This window comes from Myotis davidii, unplaced genomic scaffold (genome assembly GCF_000327345.1).
Source record: "Myotis davidii unplaced genomic scaffold, ASM32734v1 scaffold370, whole genome shotgun sequence".
NCBI lineage: Eukaryota > Metazoa > Chordata > Mammalia > Chiroptera > Vespertilionidae > Myotis > Myotis davidii.
In genome coordinates this window covers 3,252,610-3,272,917 of record NW_006288615.1, presented here as the reverse complement: position 1 = coordinate 3,272,917, position 20,308 = coordinate 3,252,610, and the positions used below count along the sequence as shown (strand labels likewise).

Genomic DNA, 20,308 nt, shown 5'->3' with positions numbered 1-20,308 from the left:
TCCAGAGCCATCAATACCATTCTGGGTCATTGTTTTCTTCAATAGCCAGCATTCTATAGTCTTCCCAGTTCTGTGCTTCCTCAGATATTAATCTGGAATTTGTAAACATAATTCTTTTAGGAAGACAAGGGATAAGAAGAAACACTTATTTCTTTAAGCCCCATAATCAGATACTGGTTAACTCCTACATGTCCATGTTTCCTGTTACCAGCTCAGTTAAGAGGGATTAGCAGTAGAAACCGAGGTGAGGACCAAATACTGGACATACCTTCCCAAGTTAGACCAGCTGGGAGCTTTGGCCTCACAGCCACCCAGACACCACCCTTTTCCTGGGCTCACAGTGTTAGGCCTCAGGTGCCTGTGGAGCTAGGGAGGGTGGGAGTTAGTTCCCGCCTACCTTGGGGAACATTGCTTCAGTGCAGTGACTGAGGAAACAAGGAAGGAAGAGCGCAAGACTGCCATGCTGAGCTGCAGACATGCTGGGTTCAGGCACAAAGCAAATCTGTTGGTAGCACTAAAAAAATGAAGTGACTGACCTGATCCAAACGCAGTGCACCGTCCAAAAACCGCTGTTTGCGTAACTCCTTCGCAATCTGGTGGAGATTCAAGACAGCCTGGTGTACCTCCTCACTGGTGTGCTCAGGGGAGATGGGGGGCAGCTCCTGCTCAGGGATTGTCTTAGTCGGGCTCTCAATCATGCTCTGTGCATGCTCATAGCTCAGTTTGGTGCAGGAGCAGATGATGGTCCGGCCAAACCACTCACTAAGGATCTGCAGGAGGACAGATTGTGAGAAATTAGTTTTCAGGTTTTTCTTACATGTGACCATTCACCCACATGCATTCTCCAGAGATTCCCTGAGCACTGGCTTTTTGATCAGAATGGTGTTAGGTTCTGGCTGGGTACAAAGACTGATCCAATGTGGAAGCTGCTGCCCTCAGTGAACTCAGCCTCTACCAGGCTTGGACCGGGCAGGCATGGAGTCTCTAGACATCTCCCAGCACAGGGGCTCAGGCAAGGTCAAGCAGAAGACTGAGGTGAAGGGCCCGTAGGAGGCTTTATCAGTAGTTTGGGTAGGTGGTCATCAATGTCAAAACTGGGAAAGAGAAGAAGGGATAGATGCCAAAGATGTGCAGATGGGGATTCTGTGGGTTTGGTAATGGATGTGATGTGGGATGAGGGAAAAGGTGGGGCTCCTGATAGGAACAGAGAGCAAGATGCAGGAGAAAGAAAAAGCCAATTGCAACTTGTTCTCTTTGGGGCACTGATGTAGAGACAAAGGCCCAGAACAGTATTTCTCAACCTCAGCACTATTGGGCTAATTCTTTGTTGTGGGGTTGTACTGTACACTGGGAAATGTTTAGCAGCATCCTTCAACTCTACCCGTTAGCACCTCTCCCCAGCCCTGAGTTGACAACCAAACCATCTCTAGACATTGCCAAATGTTCCCTGGGGTTATCAGAGCAGGTTGAGACCCATTGGGCTCAAAGCAGACACACTGCTGAGGGATGGGTTACCACTGATCTGTATTTTATCCTTTCAGTTTGTCTCTATTTTCTATAATGAGCATTTATTACTTTTAAAACAAAAATAAAATAAACCTTAAACTATTCGGGGACTCCTGAGCCTGAGGTGCAGGGAGGAGACCTGGATGGTGCCATGTTGCAGGCAGCAGGGTGTAGCCCTGGGGCAATGACTGGTCTGGAGGTGGGGAGATGGCCTCCTGGATCTGAAAGAAAGAGAAGTCGTATTCTCTACAAACTCCTTCATATTAGGGAACAAAAAGAAAAGCTGGATGATGAAAAAAAACAAAAAGAAGAGAACTCAAAGAGACAGGAGAAAATTCAAGAGTGTCCGCTATTAGAAAAAGCAGGAGACAGGGCAGAAGACAGGGGTGCTCGGGAGCAGCAGCAGACACACTTCATGGCCCCTGGATGAGACAGACGCTGTTTCTATACTTTCCATACAACTACTTCCTCACACAGCAATGTATGAGGCAGGTGTTCTATTATCCTCACTCGGCAAACAAGGAAACTAAGGCACAGACTCATTGAGTGACCTGCTAGAGAATGAATGGCAAAGCCAGGAACTGAGAGCCTGAGCTCCTAACCCTTAGGCTATGTCAGATGCCACCTGGCCATCGAGGAGGATGAAAACAAAGGAAAAGACCTTGCATTGAGCATTTGCTTATTAGTGAGTTTTATGAAGGCTATTTTGGGGGAGAATATGGTACAGGCTGGGTAGATTTCAGGCATGTGCAGAGACACTGTCACCTGGCAGCCAGAGCTCTGCCTGCCACCGGCCTCTCACATCCCGTGTGCCATTCAAAGAGCAGCATCCTCTATGTGAGGCATATGTGGGAAAGTTTGGGAAGTTTGGGGTTAAGGACAGGTGGACAGCTAGCAAGCAGTGGTGGCAACGTGTGGATGGCTGATTCCACAAGGATGGAAGGACAGGATGTTGCTGTTTGTAGGGTGAGGGGAGAAAGCCAGTACAAAAGGAGGACCGACGGTGCCAGAGAACGAATGGGTCCTGGGCCAAAGGACTCCAGAAGGTGACCCATTCACGAGAGAGGAGCAGGGACCTGGAAGGGAGGTGAGAAGGATAGGGAGGCAAGCAAGGTGATCTTGAGGGGAAGAAGAGGCAAGCCAAGAGCACTCGGATCCGATATTCCCAATCTATGGAGCCAAGTAGAAGGCAAAGAATGAGGGGGCCTGAGTGGGATTCAAAGGCATGAGGAAAGCGGAAGAGTCCTGTGATCAATGCCAATTCTTAAAATTTATCATCTGTAACCTGGCAGAATCCGAAGTCTACACTCCTTATCAGAGCTCCCTAACAACGCATGCTGCCTGCACTATCTCAGTTTGAGCCCCTTCTTCCTAATGGGCACCTTGGCTCCTTCATCTGTTTCCTTATCCACCTATACCCATCTTAACAGCACACACGAACACCACCAGATCTGTGACTATAGGGCTAATGAGAACTTTCCTATAATGCCTGCATCCCATAAAACCTGTACTGCCCTTCTTTTTGAACCCACAATGGGTTGAAGTGAAAGTTCTGAAGAGCCATGGAGAACTATCTGGCCATGTGACAGTGGCCTCAGGCAGCAGAACCTATCCTGCTTTAACACAATCCAGCGATTCTGGAATCACCTGGACAAACAGACTAAAAAAATTCCGAGGCCAGGAAAACTAGCCTGAAACCACCTTGTGGGGAGGCAGCAGAGAAGCAAGGATGTCCCCCACAGCCTCACAGAGAGGGCAGTAGGGAGAGAAGGACTATGGGGGCTCCCAGGGACAGCATGCCTAACAGCAAGGGAGGAAGGCCTTTCTGGAAGGAACACCTCATTAATTTCCAATTTGGAAGCTGTATTCACATCAACACCCCGTCCATAACCAGGGCCAGTGGCAGAAGACAAAAGGACATTTTTTTCATGGAAAAAGTGAAAAAGCCATAAGGAGCTTCATAAATAAAACCCTTCAGAGAGATCATGTCCTTCCTCTGTCCTTTGCTTAATCGCAGGATTTGGGTCACTGGTTGTCTGCAGGTGGCAAGCTTCCTGCATTCACTCGAGGACATCGTTGTTTAGAATGTCAGACTGAATTCTGTGCCAACACCTACTGAAGGTATATGATAAGGAGGAAAACCTGGTCAGAATGGAGCAAACACTCATGACCTACTTTCTGGCCCCAGGTAGGACAGGAAATAACAACACTGCTGTGGACAGCACTTCGGAGTATCTGGCCCTGGTCCCTACTGAACAACCTTTCACAGTTTCTTGAACACATTTGGGAGGACTGCATTATTCAGCCCATTTCACAGTTGAGAAAATAGGCTGGGGATTTACAAAAGCTTCTAAGTGGCAGCCACAAGCAGATCAATGTCTAAAGACTTAAGGCTCAAAAATCTAGTGTTACTTGTGTTATATTTTAGCTAAAGGTCACATAACAGACAAAGATGGTGGATAAAGGAAAGGAAGTATGTCTCATATACCAGCCTTGCATATATTACAGATACCATGTTGTGAGGACACCATATCCTTGGAAAACTTAAATTCTATTTAAATACATTATAAAGTCTATCTTCTAAAAAATGTCAGTGCTTCATTAAGAAATTTCTGGTTCAAAAACCGCTAATGGATAAATTTGTAATTTTAAGTAAGTAGGTGCAAAATTACTTCTATATCAGTTCTGGTTTTCTGTATGTAAAGTATTTTTTAAAAGTATTAGGAAGAGCCCTAGCTGGTTTGGCTCAGTGGATAGAGCGTTGGCCTGTAGACCAAAGGGTCCCGGGTTCAATTCCAGTCAAGGGCACCTACCTTGGTTGCAGGCTCCTCCCCAGCCCAGGCCCTGGTCGGGGCTCCTGCAGGAGGCAACGAATCGATGTGTTTCTCTCACATTGATATTCTCTCTGCCTTTCCCCTTCTCTTTCACTTACTCTAAAAATCAATGGAAAAATATCCTCAGTTGAGGATTAAAAAAAATAAGTATTAGGAAGAAACATTTTCCTGACTGGAATAAAACCAGTTTGAGGTGGCCAGGGGTGGGGATGGGGAATTTATGCTGCTTGGAACACAAGGCAATCGTTGAGTGTGTGTGTGTGTGTGTGTGTGTGTGTGTCGGGGGGGGAGGTACAGCGGTGAGAAAAGTCCAAGGGGCCAAGAAGGACATGCCTGAAAAGGGACTGGGCAGAAAAAGGAGGAGCTTGAAGGCAGCGAGGAGAGACCAACATGTCTGTGATGGGGGCCTTGGGACTGCAGTGGGGAGAGGCAGTGGAGTGGTGGCTGTCTGAGGAGCAAGCAAGGATCCCCTCGGCCTACTCCTCACACTAGGCCCACAGTGATTAAGTACGGTGCAGGTCACTTTTTAAAGAAAAGAGAAGACTTTGGTGAGATTAGAGAGTAAATAAAAAGATGGAAGAACCATCAGCAACTCACTGTATTTAGAACCAGCTGTGTCCTTTCCTACTGTGTGGAGAGGCCCTGAGGCACACTCGTCTCACCAGAATGCACTGAGGAGGGGCCTGTGCTTGGGCCATGCATTTGCCAGCCTGTTTTAGTTTATAAGGCGGTTTATTTATGTGCTAGAATTTTCTGGAAGGTCTGCATAGAAAAAAAGCCTAACTGAGTAAACTGTGAGCTCTTCTGTCTCACGTCACCTGCCATCAGCCTAGTCTGCCAACCCCCAGAAAATAATCGGGCCCCTTTCCATCTTGACCTGTCTAAAGGTCAACTGTCTAAACTTCCAAGCCTAAGAGGAAGGAAATGAGGGAATTTCCTTAAGTGTTTGCCTTGCAACTGTAGAAAATGGCAGGAATGTGAGAGGAACCTCAGGTCCCGGATGTGGTTAGAAGACAAGAATTCCATTTCTATGAAAGTGGGTGAGGCCCCAAGCCTGAGCAGCCCTTGAAAAGTGTTCCCTTTACCATGACAGTTGCATGAGGGTAGGGAGGGGCAGTGGGACTCTCAGGTTGGTAGGCACGCTGGGAGGCCTGAGGAACTAGGGAAGGAAGCTGAAGGTGGGGGAGTGGGTGGGAAATGTTGGAGAGCCACGGAGAAAGCCTTCTGAGGACTGGCTTCAGACAGACCCAGGAAACACAAAAGCAGGTTTTTAAGACCAGTGAGGTTAGCTCAGCCCCAGCCTTTCTTTCTTTTTAAAAATAAATAAATTATATATATAATTGATTTCAGAGAGGGAGAGAAAAATAGAAACATCAATCATGAGAATCATCGATTAACTGCCCTCTGCCCCCCCACACACACCATCCCCCACCAGAGATGGAGCCCACAACCCAGACATATGCCCTGACTGGGAATCGAACCGTGACCTCCTGGTTGATAGGCTGACGCTCAACCACTGAGCGACACTGGCAGGGCAGACCCAGCCTTTCAACAAGACCAACCTAAACCAGCTCTCAGGAACAGAGGTCCAGCTTTTCTTAAAGACACCCAGCAAAGTAACCTGTTATGTTAACTAACTTCAGGGCTCAAGTCCTTAAGATTTAAGTCAAGTTCACCATTAATAACTATTAAAATGCAGGAGAAAAGGTGATTTAAAAGAATTTTTAGCAGTACAGTCTTATAAATAAATGATAAATGTTTTTTTTTCCTTGAAAATATTTTATGTTGAATCTCAAGGATTTTGACCAAAATCAATGTCCATGCTTTAGCCTGCTGTTACCTTGAAGTGACCTTAGGGAAGCTTCTAATTGCCTGGGGCCTTAATTAGCAAACTGGGACACGGGGGACCAAGAACACAGCAGTTTTCCAAAGACTCCTCTGGTGCTCAGTGGTCTTTACAGGCCCGAGATAAAGCAATTCTGTCCCGCTTCTGCTAAGGACTAGAGACGGGCATTCTGGTAACTTCTCTATTACTCTCAGAAGCAACTGACTCTCGCTGGAGCTGCTTGGGCAAGACTCCCACTGTAGCGCCCGAGGATGTCACAAAGCAGTGTATTTCATTACTACTAACTGAAGCCCCACGTCACACAATGGTGCGAATGAACCTTGGCTCTATGAGCAGGCTGCAGACACCATGATGGCCCCGGAAAGCACATTTATTTTATTTTTTACATTTCATAGGATTTCCATGGGTGGCAGCAGGGGTGGCAGTGGCAGGGAGAGCGTGGGAGGCAATGGGGTGAAGCTCTGTGGAGGGGCCATGAGGGGGAAGCAGGAAGTGTACCTTCCTGGCGTGAGCTGTGAAAGGTCCTCAACTCCCAGGATAGGGCTCAAGAGGGCTGAGAAAGCTGCTGTGGATAAAAATGCCTTACCAAGGGGAACGCCGTTCTAACTAAGCAGACTAACTCAACCAAGAACTGCGAAAACAGATATGCAATTCACTTTATGAAATCATTTCTGAGCATTTTAGGGAGTTACATGGCACTGTGGTGTGGAGGGGGAAGAGATTAATTAACAATGGGCTCTGCTTATAAGGATGTTAAAATCTAATAGGACAATAGATCTGTGTATGGCTCCCAAGTGCAGATGACAGGTGCTGTAGGGATGCAGAGGTGGGAAAATGGGTTTTGACAGGCAGAATGGGGCCCTCGTATCTGAGCACCTTTGTAGGCTGTCTACCCTGCACCATCTCCAGACTACAGCGGGGGCCCCCATCCTTCACTCCCTCGAGGCTTGCGAGTTAGTGGTGTGGTTCTTATAGTCCGATTGGGAGTAACTCCCTCACCTGGGGTTTAGGTTTTGAGTCTCCCACTTCCTTCATGACCTGACACTAAAAATCTGTTCCTCTTTCCTTGTCTTCAATATCTCCTTTTCTGTTCGCCTTCCCATACAGCCTACAAACAAACTTCAATCTCTCTCATCTATTTATTAAAAAAAAGGGGGGGGGGACATCAAAACAATTCTTACTACAATGGTGATATGCATGCATTGCAGAAAACTTAAATACAGGTAGGAAAAGGAGAAGAAAAAGAATCTTCTATAAATCCACCATCAGGAGAAAATTATGACCTGTTTCTATTTTAGTACATATGTACTTGTATGAACAGAGCAAATATTCAATGACTACTCACTAAATGAATGAATGAAGAACTAAGAACAGTTTCATGGAAGAAGTGGTATTTTAGCTGGATCTCAAAGAATAAGTAGGATTCATACTGGTAGAGATGAGGGAAGAACAGCCTAAGAAGAGAGAAAAGCATATGCAAAGTCTCAGAAGTGTTGAGGACAAATAAACCCTTCGGTGGCAAGAGTAGGGGCTTAGGGGACTGGAGAATGGTGGCAGATGGTCATGTAGTAGTAGAGGAGTTGGAGAGGTCTTTGCATAGCATGTTCTGGAAACTGTCATGCTGTAGAAGGATGTTGAGCAATAGTGGAATAAGACCAGATTCAGCTTTAGAAAGTCATCTAACACCACTGGGGAGAGGACTTGAACAGTTTCTCTCAGCCATCCCAGAGGAGGATGGCAAGGACTTGAGTAGGACAGCGACTGTGGTGACAGAAAAGAGAGGAGTGACTAGAGATACTTTGCAAAGTATAGCTGTTAGCACTTAGAACTGCTGGGATGTGGCAGATGTGAAGCAGGCTAGAGGCTGAGAGTCTAAGTGGTTTGGAAGATGCTGATGCCGTTAGCAGATCTAGAGAAGGTGGGGCTTGAACTCGGGCTATAGCAGGAGATATTTTACTGAATGAAGAGAGGTGAAGGGATGAGGAAAGGCAGAGGGGAATTTTGACTCACTGAAGTGGGGATTTCAGCAGATTAAGCTGGCTGGTTTCCCTGATTTCCAAGAAGAACAGAAAGTCTCCTGGGGGAATAGTGGATCTTGAAGGAAAGAGGAGTGAAAGGCAAGTTGAAGGCTGGAGTCAAAAATAAAAATTTGAAACAGCTACCCTGGCAATAAAAGGATTCTTAAGTAGCACATTGAAGGTCCAGCTGAAGAAGGACATTGTAGTTCCGCTACAGTGTCCAATATTCAAAATGGCGGGTGTTAGGCAGGGACTGGAACGATTTTCCTAGGAATCATGTGGGGGAGTAAGGACACAGACTTGAAGGACATGTGTCCTTACAAGGAATGGACAGAGACTTGAAGGATGTTCTAAAGTGGCAGTTAAGAAAGTGTAACCTTGAATGGAGTCAGGTCATGGAAGCTGGGGTGGGGAGCTGCTACATAGTGGAGAGCTCAGTTATGCAATAAAAACCAGCTGTTCCCAAAGCAGAGATGCTCTAGGAAGTGAGAAGAGACTCTAGTCCCAAGCAGAGTCTAATTCATGCATTTCTACTTGTGAATACAGGGAGAAAAGAAAAGGAAAAAAAATCCCATTGTGAAGACTTTGTAGATTTTCTTCTGAATAAACGACTAGAGCAGTGGATTTCAACCTCTGGCCCTTTAAATACAGATCCTCATGTTGTGACCCAACCATAAAATTATTTTTGTTGCTACTTCATAACTGTAATGTTGTTACTGTTATGAATCGTAATGTAGATATCTGATATGTAGGATGGTCCTAGGTGACCCCCGTGAAAGGGTCCTTCGACCGCCAAAGGGGTCGCAACCCACAGGTTGAGAACCGCTGGACTAGAGAGTTTTTTGTGTGTGTGTTTTTAAGAGAGACAATACCTAATTTCTGACTTAGAAGGATCATCCTGACTGCTGAATAGAGAAAAGATGATTGGGGCAGAAGTGGAAGCTAGGAGAACAGTTAGGAAGCCAGTGTAGTCCAGGTGGGGGATGGCAGCTTGGACCCAGGTGACAATGCTGGTAGTGGTAAGGAAGGGAATAGATTCTAGAGGTAGTTAAGATGATAAAACTGAGGACATTCACTGGTGGATTGTAAGAGGTGAGAGAAAGATCAAAGTCAATAATGATGTGATTTTTGGCTACCTAAATGGCTGAAATGGGGTTGTTACTGATTGAGGTTGAAATGGGCAACTTCTGGAGTACACCCTCACATTCTAACTTAGAAGGAGCAATGGCAGGGATATTGCTGGAAAGGCAAGCTGAGAAGAGCTACTATAACTGTGGGACACTTCCTTCAGTATTCCCAACTCTGACTTTGAGATATTACGATTTTAAGATCTAAGAACTTAGTTATCAAGTCAGATTCATTGCTTCTGACCTCCTTTAAAATGTAAGATAGGTGCTTTTACAAAAGTTACTTAAAATTAAGATGCCTCTGATGAGTAGGGCACTTAGGTATGGTCTCTGTTTTGTAGGACCTGAGTGCCAAGTGAGACAGGAGTGCCAGAGGTGTTCAGAATATAACAAGGGCACTGGACTAACATGGTCAAAGTGGATTTCATGGTACCCACGTTGGATCTTACAAAGCACAAGGTCCAGTTGGGCTTGTTTTCCATATGACAATATATAGTCACAAATATCTAGATCAGAGAACAATGCCCTCACCACCAATATGTGAGAAAAATGCCAAAAATAGATCCTTCAGAATTTACTGATCTAAAAATCTGGGCACTGGATTAATGAAAGCATGTGTGACCAAGATTTTCTGCTGGATGTTTAAAAAAACTTGGTGGGTATTTAAATAAAAATATCCTTTCTATAGCTGACCATGCCTACTCCAGAAAATAAGACTTTCCCGCAGGCTAAGGAAAACTACAAAACATTCCCCACTTCATCTCCAGGTGAGATTGGCCCCATGTAGCAGTGGTACGATGCTGTTGGTCCTGCTCGGGGTCCTAAGTTCCAGGGCTTAGAAACCATCACTACACACAAACCATCACTACACACAAACCCAGCATCAAGCTTTGGCCACCCTCCTCCTCATTCATTCAGGATTCCTACTGGCCTGCTCTGGCTCCCTGACCCTCCCACCTGCCCCCTACCCTCACCCCATTTCATGCATCTTGACTATAAGACGGGTGGGGAATGACCAGCCCTTGGGCTGTATAAGGCCCGAGAAATCATTTGGTCTGCCCTGCCAAGACATTAGGAGTTAACTAAATGTTTGACCAAATATAACTTTATTTTTCTTTTGTTTTATATTTTATTGATTTTTTACAGAGAGGAAGGGAGAGAGATAGAGAGTTAGAAACATCGATGAGAGAGAAACATCGATCAGCTGCCTCCTGCACATCTCCCACTGGGGATATGGCCGCAACCAAGGTATATGCCCTTGACCGGAATCGAACCCAGGACCCTTCAGTCCGCAGGCCGACGCTCTATCCACTGAGCCAAACCGGTTTGGGCGAACAAATATAACTTTTAAAAATATATATTTTTATTGATTTCAGAGAGGAAGGGAGAGGGAGAGAGACATCAATGATGAGAGAGAATCACTGATTGACTAGTAGGCTAATTTTTTTAAAAAAAATTATTTTCTTTTTTTTATTTTCTTTATTAAGGTATTACATATGTGTCCTTACTCCCCCACTACTCATGCCCTCACCCCCCTGGTGTCTGTGTCCATGGGTTATGCTTATATGCATGTATACAAGTCCTTTGGTTGATATCTCTCCCTTACCCCATCCTCCCCTACCTTCCCTCTGAGGTTTGACGATTTTTATTGATTTCGGGGAGAAGGGAGAGGGAGAGAGAGATATAAACATTAATGATGAGAATCTCTGATTGGCTGCCTCCTGCATGTCCCCTACCGGAGATGGAGCCCGCAACGTGGGCATGTGCCCTTGACCAGAATCGAAACTGGTACCCTTTAGTCCACAGGCCGACGCTCTATCCACTGAGCCAAACAGGCTAGGGCCAGGCTAATTTTTAAGTTGATAATTTTGTATAGCCCGAAAATGATGTTACAAATATCCAAATGGCCCTTGGCAGAAAAAAGGCTCCCCACCCCTGCTGTAAGAGCTACTCATCAGTCACTACACCCTGGACTAACGAACCAGGTTAACTCCCCATGTACTATTTGGTCTGGTAGGGTGCTTGGATGACCACAGTACAATAAGTGTGGTTAGTGGTTCCACAACTATTCCCAGTCCAAATCCCTTCACTTCCTACTTGGCTTGTTTGACAGAGGCCCAGCATCCCCTCCTGGACCCTGTGCCTACTTCACACCTGCTCTATAGGCCCCTCATGCCAGAAGGCTTGGTTACCAGACACTACCTCCAACAGAAACCCTAAAGACCAATTGAGCCTTCAGAGTGCCTCTTTCTAGTGCTTCTTTTATGACCCTCATATTTTAGAAGCTCATTAGATCAGGCAGCTTTTTATTCCTTGGGTCTGACCCTGGCAGGCATAATTCAGATTCATCGTTCTTTTCTGTTGATTCAAGTTACTTTTCTTCTATGGGCTTTTATTTTCTATTTAGTTAAATTTTTGCAAAAACAAGCACTTATTAAAATATAAAAGTAATATGTGTTTTCAAAAAACATTAGAAAACACAAAAAAAGTAGAAAAAATTACTCATAGTCTTACTACCCAAATACAACCACTATTGGCATTCTATTTTATTTCCTTCTGGTCTTTTTCCATTCATTTTTTTCCCCATGCATGTTCCCACCCCCACCAAAATATGATTACTGGCATACTGTCTTCACAATTCCTTCTTTGTATTTCAGATCAGGTTTGCTTCTTGACTCTCACAAAGGAATCTATTATCAGATATATAGGAGCTGTAAAACCAAATGTAATGTGTGTAGCTTGTTTTGATTCCAGTCCGGACAAATCATTTGGAGGCAATCCAGGAAATGTAATTATGGACTGGATTCTGGACATGACACCAAGGCACTAGCATATTGTTAGGTGTGCTAACAGCATTGTGCTTACATAAGAAAGTGTCCATGTTTTTTAGAATCACATATCAAAATATGTTATGAGAGTAATGACATGATGTCTGTGTTTGTTTTAAAGTACTTTAGCAAAGAAAAAAATGTTGATATAGTTGAATCTGGGAGCAGGGATGGTGGGGTTATTGTATGCTTGAAATTTTACAAAATAAAAATGAAAAGATTGAAGTATCCATAGTTCACACAGTCAAATAGTTTTCAAGGCTTGTTATGAAGATAGTAGCCCTCTGTCCCTCTCTTCTGCCCCGCCCACAGGGTAATCACTTTCACCTTATTCAGCAGATCAGAGTATTTTGGCATTACTTTCATTATTTTTGTATAGCCTGCTTGATTTCTGCTTCTTGATTTTTCAGTTTTAGACATTATTCACAAACTTTTCACTATAGAAGAAGAGAATTTATTTTTCTTTCCACATACACTCTTCCCTTAATCAAACCCACATAATCGTTCCAGGCCCTCATCCTCCCAATAAAGTTACATAATAAACTATCAGCATTAACTATTATGATTATGTAGATACAAAGTGTTACTTTTTTTTTCCTACACAACTTTTATTTTCACTGAATTTAATAACTGTCTTGTTTCAATTTACTGGTTTTTCTGTATACTATGTACATTGATCCACTCCAAATTACCAACTGTATAGAACAGTGGTTCTCATGGTCTGGGGACTCCTGGTGGTCTCTGAGACCCTTTCAGGGACCCATAAGGTCAAAACTATTTTCATAATAGTACTAAGGCATTATTTGCCCTTTTCCGTGTGTTGACATTTACACCAATGGTACAAAAGCACTGGTAGGGAAAACTGCTGTTGCCCTGGCATGAATCCAGCCATTGCAACAAAGGGTACCAGTGGTCAAAAAACTCATCACACTTCACACTCTCAGGGAAAAACAGCTAGTTCACTTAAGAATGTTTTTGATTAAGCAGTAGAAGTTATTAACTATATTATGTCTCAACCCTTTAGTGCTTGTTTTATCACTTATTCTGCATGCCAAAGTATGATGATTATCTTGAGGAAAAGCATTTATATAACTTCGAGTTGTGAGCTAAACTGATTGCTTTTTTTATGGAATATCACTTTTACTTGAAAGAACAACTGACACACAAACTATGATTATTTGGCACTTCAAGGAAAACAACTGACATTATTTATTGCCAATGATAAAATTTGAACTTTTACAAAAATTTGAATTTTGGAAACCTTGTATCTGACACATAATACACACATTTCCTAAAAGACTTGTCTAAGCTCAGTAGTAATATTAACAAATGTGATTTCTTGATATCATATAATGAAATGTGTCCACATTTAGAAGATCAGTACAACAAACCAATATTTTCTAAATGATCTAAATACATGATAAAAAATCATGCATAAAAGATCCATTCAGAGTGTAAGACAGACCAATAGATTATACTATAACCCAGTAAAGAAAATTAATTGGTATTATATTAGTCTGCTAGAGCTATCATAACAACATACCACAGACTGCGTGGCTTAAGCACAGATATTTCTCTCATTTCTAAAGGCTAGAAGTCCAAGATAAGGTGCTAGTGATTCAGCTTCTGGTGAGAACTCTCTTCCTAGCTTTCAGAAGGTCATCTTCTCACTACGTTCTCACATGGCAGGGAGAGAGAGTAAGCACTCTGGTTTCTTCTTATAAGGGTACTAATCCTATCATTTTTATCAGGGCTCCACCCTCATGACCTAATTTAACTTTAATTATCTCCTTAAAAGCCCTACCTCCAAATACAGTCACATCCACGGTTAGGGTTTCAATGTATGAATTTGGGGAAGAGGGAGGCACAATTCAGTCTATAGCAGATATGGTTTCAGATTCTAGATTGCATTTGACATTTAAGAGATTACTGTCAAATTTTTGTGTAGTATAAACAAATATCCACAATTATTTGAATGAAGCTATTAAGACACTCCTTTCTTTTTTAACTACATATCTGTCTGAAGCCAGATTTTCTTCACATACTTCAACTAAAAGAACTTATCCCAATAGATTGAATACAGAAGTACATGTGAGAACCCAGTACAATGTCATCTAAGACAGACATGAAAGAAATTTCCAAAAATGTAAAAAAAACATTTTTCTCCTAATTTTGCTTTAGAAAATAGTTATTTTTCACAAAATGTTATTTATATCAACATATAATGAATTGAATTTATTTTAGTTAAAAATAAGTGAATGTCTAAAATTTAATCACAGTCTTCCAGAAATTAGAAAGCTTTGCTTCACTGTCATCTAGTTTCTAGGGTTATAATAAAAAAGCCTTAAGTTAGTCTGAATTCTGATCTACTCTGTGTGACTTTTTTTTCTTTTAACTCTTAGAAACCTAAAGGACCTTTCTGTGTTCTCAGTGTTCTGAGATTGTAGGACAATGTGGCTTGGTGATGATGCGCCTCCACCACTGTGCTGGACAGTGGGCTCTTTCAGTCAGTCAACCCTCTAGTCGGGGCACTTCCTTGAATTATTTCTTTCCGTTCTGTTTTTTTGTTTGTTTTGTTCTCTATTTCTGGAACATTTATTGAACAGATATTGGACATCTTGGACTAGTCCTATAATTTTCTTACCTTTTCTCTCTCTTTCTGGGACAATTCCTCAATTTTATCTTTTAACCATAAGTTTGAATCTTTATATCTTCTGATATGTTTCTAATTTCCAAGAGCTTCCCCTCCATCCTCCAAATGTTTATTTTAAAAAGTATTTAGATCTTGTGATATAAATGTTTTTTTTTAAACAATTATTTTAGGATATAAACAATAGTTTTGTTTCCCTGTATAGTCTGTTTTGTTCTAGTTGCTATTTTTCTGTTTGCTTGCTTTGGTTTTTCTGTATCATGTTAGAGGCTTTCCTCTTGGTTGTCTCTTAATACATGAAAGTGAAATACTACAAGGCTGATTTTTTGTGAAATCCTAAATGTTCTGCTTGTGTGAGTGGAGCTGATTGTCTACAAGCTTTACTACAGAGCAGCGGTTCTCAATCTGTGGGTCGCGACCCCTTTGGTGGTCGAACGACCCTTTCACAGGGGTCGCCCAAGACCATCCTGCATATCAAATATTTACATTATGATTCATAATAGTAGGAACATTACAGTTATGAAGTAGCAACGAAAATAATTTGATGGGTGGGTCACAACATGAGGAACTGTATTTAAATGGCCAGAAGGTTGAGAACCACTCTATAGAGAGCTACAGCTGAGCTGTTGGTTCAGCAATCCTGAGGTTACTATCTTTAAATCTGTTTCACTACTCAGATTCCTCAGAGAAAAAATTTTCCCACCTCCTGACTCAGGGTATAGACTGAGCTACCAGAATTCTGGGGGTGACTGGGGAAAGAAAGCTGGGACTCTTAACACTCAGTGTGCCAAAGTTCACTCAATCTCTGCTAAGGGACCATGCCATCAAGTGTCCCCTAGTTCAAACAACCTTTACTTTATCCTGCCCAGGGAGTAAATTTCTGGTCTTCTTTGAAATTATGGGAGGGGCAATCTTTTAAATAAACTTTCAATCAATAGAGCTAGTCTCTTCACACACCTCTTTCCCACTTTACAGAGTTACCTGGTGCTATCAGTTTTTGAATTTCTTTAGGGTTCTGCTGTGTAAATTGGGTTTTCTTGGCTTTCTCTATTGCTGGCACAGGATTCAGCTTTCTCAGGACTGCTAAGTCAGTTACCACTCATCCATCTGCTTCCCAGCTTCCAAAATTTTGTTGCCGTTGTCTCCTCTCCCATTCTCTTTGTCCTTGTGGGTTTATGTCTTTAAAAAAATCTCTTCACTGTTGTTTTAAGTGAGGTTTTGGGAGGGAATGAAAGCAAATGTGGGTACTTGATCCTCCATCTTTATTTGGAACCTCTTTATAATTAAATATCTTTTTTTCTTTCATTTAATTTTACAGCATACACATTTCCCATGTTCTTACATGGTCTTTGTAACAACTTTAGTAATTGCATAACATTCCACTGAGTTGGAACCATGGCTTACTTAATCATTACTCCATTTTTGAGAGTTTACAGTTGTTTCTGTTTGGAGGAGGGAACCAGTTTTTCCTAGAGTCACCTTTCATTTATTTGTCTCATTTATTCCCTCTATTTAGGGAATGCTTGCTGACATTCTTCACTTCTCTGTTCTCATTCTGTGGTTTCATCACCTTTGCCTTGCTTATGGAACTACCTTGTGCAAATCTAATTCATCTTTAAATTGCCAGGCATCCCACACAATGATGCAACACTAATCTTTCTAAAAGTCACCTTTCTCATGACACTTCAGAGGAACCCTACACCTACAATTCACTAGTGACTGACACTGTGGCTCCCCATAGTTTGATTCCAAAGTCACCATCTTTCCCGTGAATCTCATCCTTCAAACAAGACCTGCTGCTCCTCCTGCCACTGTCAATCCACATTCACCTTCACTTACACCCTATCTACTGCACTAAGCTTCCCCAAGTGACTTTGCTTACACAATTGCTTCCTTCACCTAATAGATAAGAAACAAGTACTTGTTTCTGAAAGCTTAGGGTCTGCCTTGCCTTTTAAATGGATAACAGAGGCTAATAACAAAAACACAAGGGCAGGAAATTAAAAATGGTGGTGGAGTAAATGGATGCTGCACAGACATGCTCATGGATCCAAACTGGAATTACAACTAAAATACAGAAAAACTTACTGAATAATCAATGGAGACATGCTGGAGAACCCTGATAACCAAGAATGAAAAGTGGAGACCGCAGAGAGGCTGGTAGGAGGGGCAGAAAGGGCTGACCAAGCCCCCATAGACAGCAGCTGAAGTTCTGGAGAGAAATCTCAGCTGTGGGGGTTGCCACTGAGAACTCTGGGGTCTAATTCCCAAGGTGGGCCCCACGGCAGAGAACACCACAACTGAGAAGGGTATCCACATAAGATCTGGCTGTGAAAAAAAGTGGGGTAGCTGTCTGCCAGAGAGAGATGGCTGGAAATTCAGGCAACCTCTTAAAGGGCCAATGCATAAAAGTCCCTGTGGAGCCACCCATCTTGTGCTCCAACAGAGGAACAGCAGAGTGGATGGAGCTGGGTGAGCAGACACTAGGATCAAAGGCTCTGGATCAGAAGGCAGACACCCCAGTTTCTTGTGCTGAGCCATTCCCTCACACAGCGGAGGAAATCTTTCTCAAGCAGGTGATCTCATACAGCGTTGCCAAGGGGGAAGACAGCTGACCCACTCTATTGGAAAGAACCTTGCCCCTTACAAGACTGAGAATAACAATTAGCCTTCAGGCAGAAACAATTACCCCATCCTGCTGACAAAAACTCTTGCCACACCTGCTGAAAAAAAACTTGCCACAACTGTGGATGATTGCCTGAGGGCACATCAAGAGGAATCCTATCAGTCTGCAGCCAAAGGCAGTCTCTGGAGACTTTGAGTCTTTGCCTGATCTAATTAGTCAGAAACAATATTCGACATTGTCCTGCACTAGAGATTGAGAGGTGTAGCAGATCTACCTAATACATAGTCACAAACCCAAACAGGTACCAAAATGAGGAAACAAAGAGACAACTCACAAATGAAAGAACAAGAGAATTCTCCAGAAGAAGAGATAAAAATGAAATGGAGATAAGAAATTTATCTGAAACAGACTTCAGAATAATGATGGTAAAGATGCTCAACAGCATGAGAAAAGATATATCAACTATGAAAAAAGAACAGAAAAAAAGAATGAGATAGCACAAATAAAGAACACATTGGAAGGAACACACAGCAGATTAGGGGAAGCTGAGGACTGAATCAGTGAATTAGAAGACAGGGTTGAAAAAAATCACTCAGAGTACCAAAAAGAATAAACAATTAAAAAACAGGACAGCTTAAGGGAGCTGTGGTACAATGTGAAATGTAACAATATTAGAATAGCAGGTGTGCCCGAAGAGGCAGAAAGGAAGAAAGGGATAGAGAATGTGTTTGAAGAAATAATGGCAGAAAACTTCCCTAACCTGGTAAAGGAAAAAGTTACACAAATACAGGAGGCACAGAGGACCCCAAGCAAGAAGAACCCCAACAGGCCCACACCCAGACATACTGTAATTAAAATGCCAAAAATTAAAGACAAAGAGAGAATCTTAAAGGCAGCAAGAGAAAAGAAAACTGTTACCTACAAAGGAGTTCGCATAAAGCTAACACCTGATTTATCATCAGAAACTCTACAGGCCAGAAGGGAATGACATGAATTACTCAAGGTAATGGAAAGCAAGGATCTGAAACCAAGATTACTATATCCAGCAAGGCTATCATTCAAAATAGATGGTCAAATAAACAGCTTCCTGGACAAATAAAGGTGGGGGACTAAAGGAGTTCATCACCACTAAGCCAGCATTACAAGAAATGTTAAAGGGACTGCTGTAACGAGAAGAAGAAATAGATAGAGAAAACTAGACATACAGAATTAAAATGACAATAAACAAATACCTACTATATTATCAAAATTACAACCAAAATACAGAACAACTATTATCCAGAACCGCAGGGAAAGCTGGCTGAGTGGAAGTACTACAACTAGAGAGGTAAAGAAGAAAGCACTTTGAGACTGGTAGGAGGTGCGGAGGCCCAGAACGGGCTGGTCCGGCACCCGGGTGTGCCCCTTCTTTAATCAGGAGGGAGACTGCCTCTGCAGAGGTCGCCTGGAGGAGCAAGGGATCCCAGTCCCATACCAGACCCCCAACCCAGGGTCGCAGAGCTGGGGAAAGAAGTCCCTATGGGCTGTAAGAACTATGGGCTGCAAAAACCAGTGCGGATTGGGGCTGAGTGACACACAGGCCATTGGAGACCCAGATGCTCCTCTTAAAAGGCCGGCACCATGAACTGAATTTACAGGCTCCCACTTCCTCTGAGCTCCACTGCCAGGCGAGGCTCTGGGGGACCCAGATACATACGGGGAGAAACTAGACTGTCTGGCATCAGGGCAGGAACTTGGGGGTGGCTTTCTTCCAGATGGAGGTGCTCCCAGCGGTCACTGTTCCTGTGCTGGGACCTCCCTGGTGCAGGACTGACTGGTAGCCATATCTGTTTGCTCCTCTCTGGTGATTACCCAAGACCCTGCCTCATCCAATTTACAACCCCACCCAAGCTGTGCACAACGGCTTTTGCATATGAATGGTCTTTCCTTTCTCAGGCTAAAACCCAGTCAAACAAGCTGCAGCTGGGTCAGGGAACCTCAAACCTATCAATAAAAGGCCCAAGACCCAGCACCAGCACCAGCCTGCCTTGCTTCAGAGCTGGGCCTCCTCTGGGCACTGCCAAACCTAATACAAAGAGGAGGAATCTGCAGATCTCTCTGTAGCTCCTGCTGGATGGCCCTAGGCAGTGGCTGACTTTGCACCTCCCTGGAGACCCAAGAGCCAGTGTACCCAATCGTCAGTGTGAGACCATACCAGATTACAACTAATCACATCCATAAGCAACACACTCAAAGGGCAGACTCAGTGAGCACCAAAGCACCACTGAAGCAAGTCCTGCTCCATAAGGGTGTCTCCTGCACAGCAGCTCTCCCACTGTAGTGGCAGCTGGTCTTCACAACCAATTGGCCTGGAGGTCAATTCCTCCCAGAGACACCAACAGCAATCAAGCTCAACTACAACAAAACTGCACACAGCCCACAAAGGGGTGTACCAAGAGTGTCCATCTCAGGTGAGTGGGGAAGCTGAGCCACTGGGCCCTATAGGACACTTACTACACAAGGCCACTCTATCAACTCTAGGAGACTTAGCAGCTACCCAATACATAAAAACAAACACAGGGAAGCAGCAAAAATGTGGAGACAAAGAAATATGTCACAAATGAAAGAAATGGAAAAAAGCAAACTACTGGATATAGAGTTCAAAACCATGGTTATAAGGTTACTCAAGAATCTTCTAGAAACCTCGGAGGAACTTAGTGAGAATGCCAACAAAAATAAAATAAAAAGGAAAAGGTCCAGTCAGAAATTAAGCATACACTGACTAAAATAAAGAATAATATACAGAGATTCAACAGTAGATTAGAAGATCCCAAGAATCAAATCAATGATTTGAAATACGAGGAAGCAAAGAACATCCAAGCAGAAGAACAAAA

The 20,308-nt window shown here is 43.2% G+C and overlaps 1 protein-coding gene across 2 annotated transcripts in view; it reads right to left on the bottom strand.

Moving 5' to 3' along the window:
• DIS3L2 (DIS3 like 3'-5' exoribonuclease 2) overlaps positions 1-20,308 on the bottom strand; it is a 304,502-nt gene that overhangs the window by 62,448 nt on the left and 221,746 nt on the right. For both annotated transcript variants that reach the window (XM_015561871.1, XM_006760425.2), the window contains one exon: positions 537-770. In XM_015561871.1, coding sequence (XP_015417357.1) covers positions 537-770 — 234 coding nt within the window. The remainder of the gene's footprint in view (positions 1-536; positions 771-20,308) is intronic.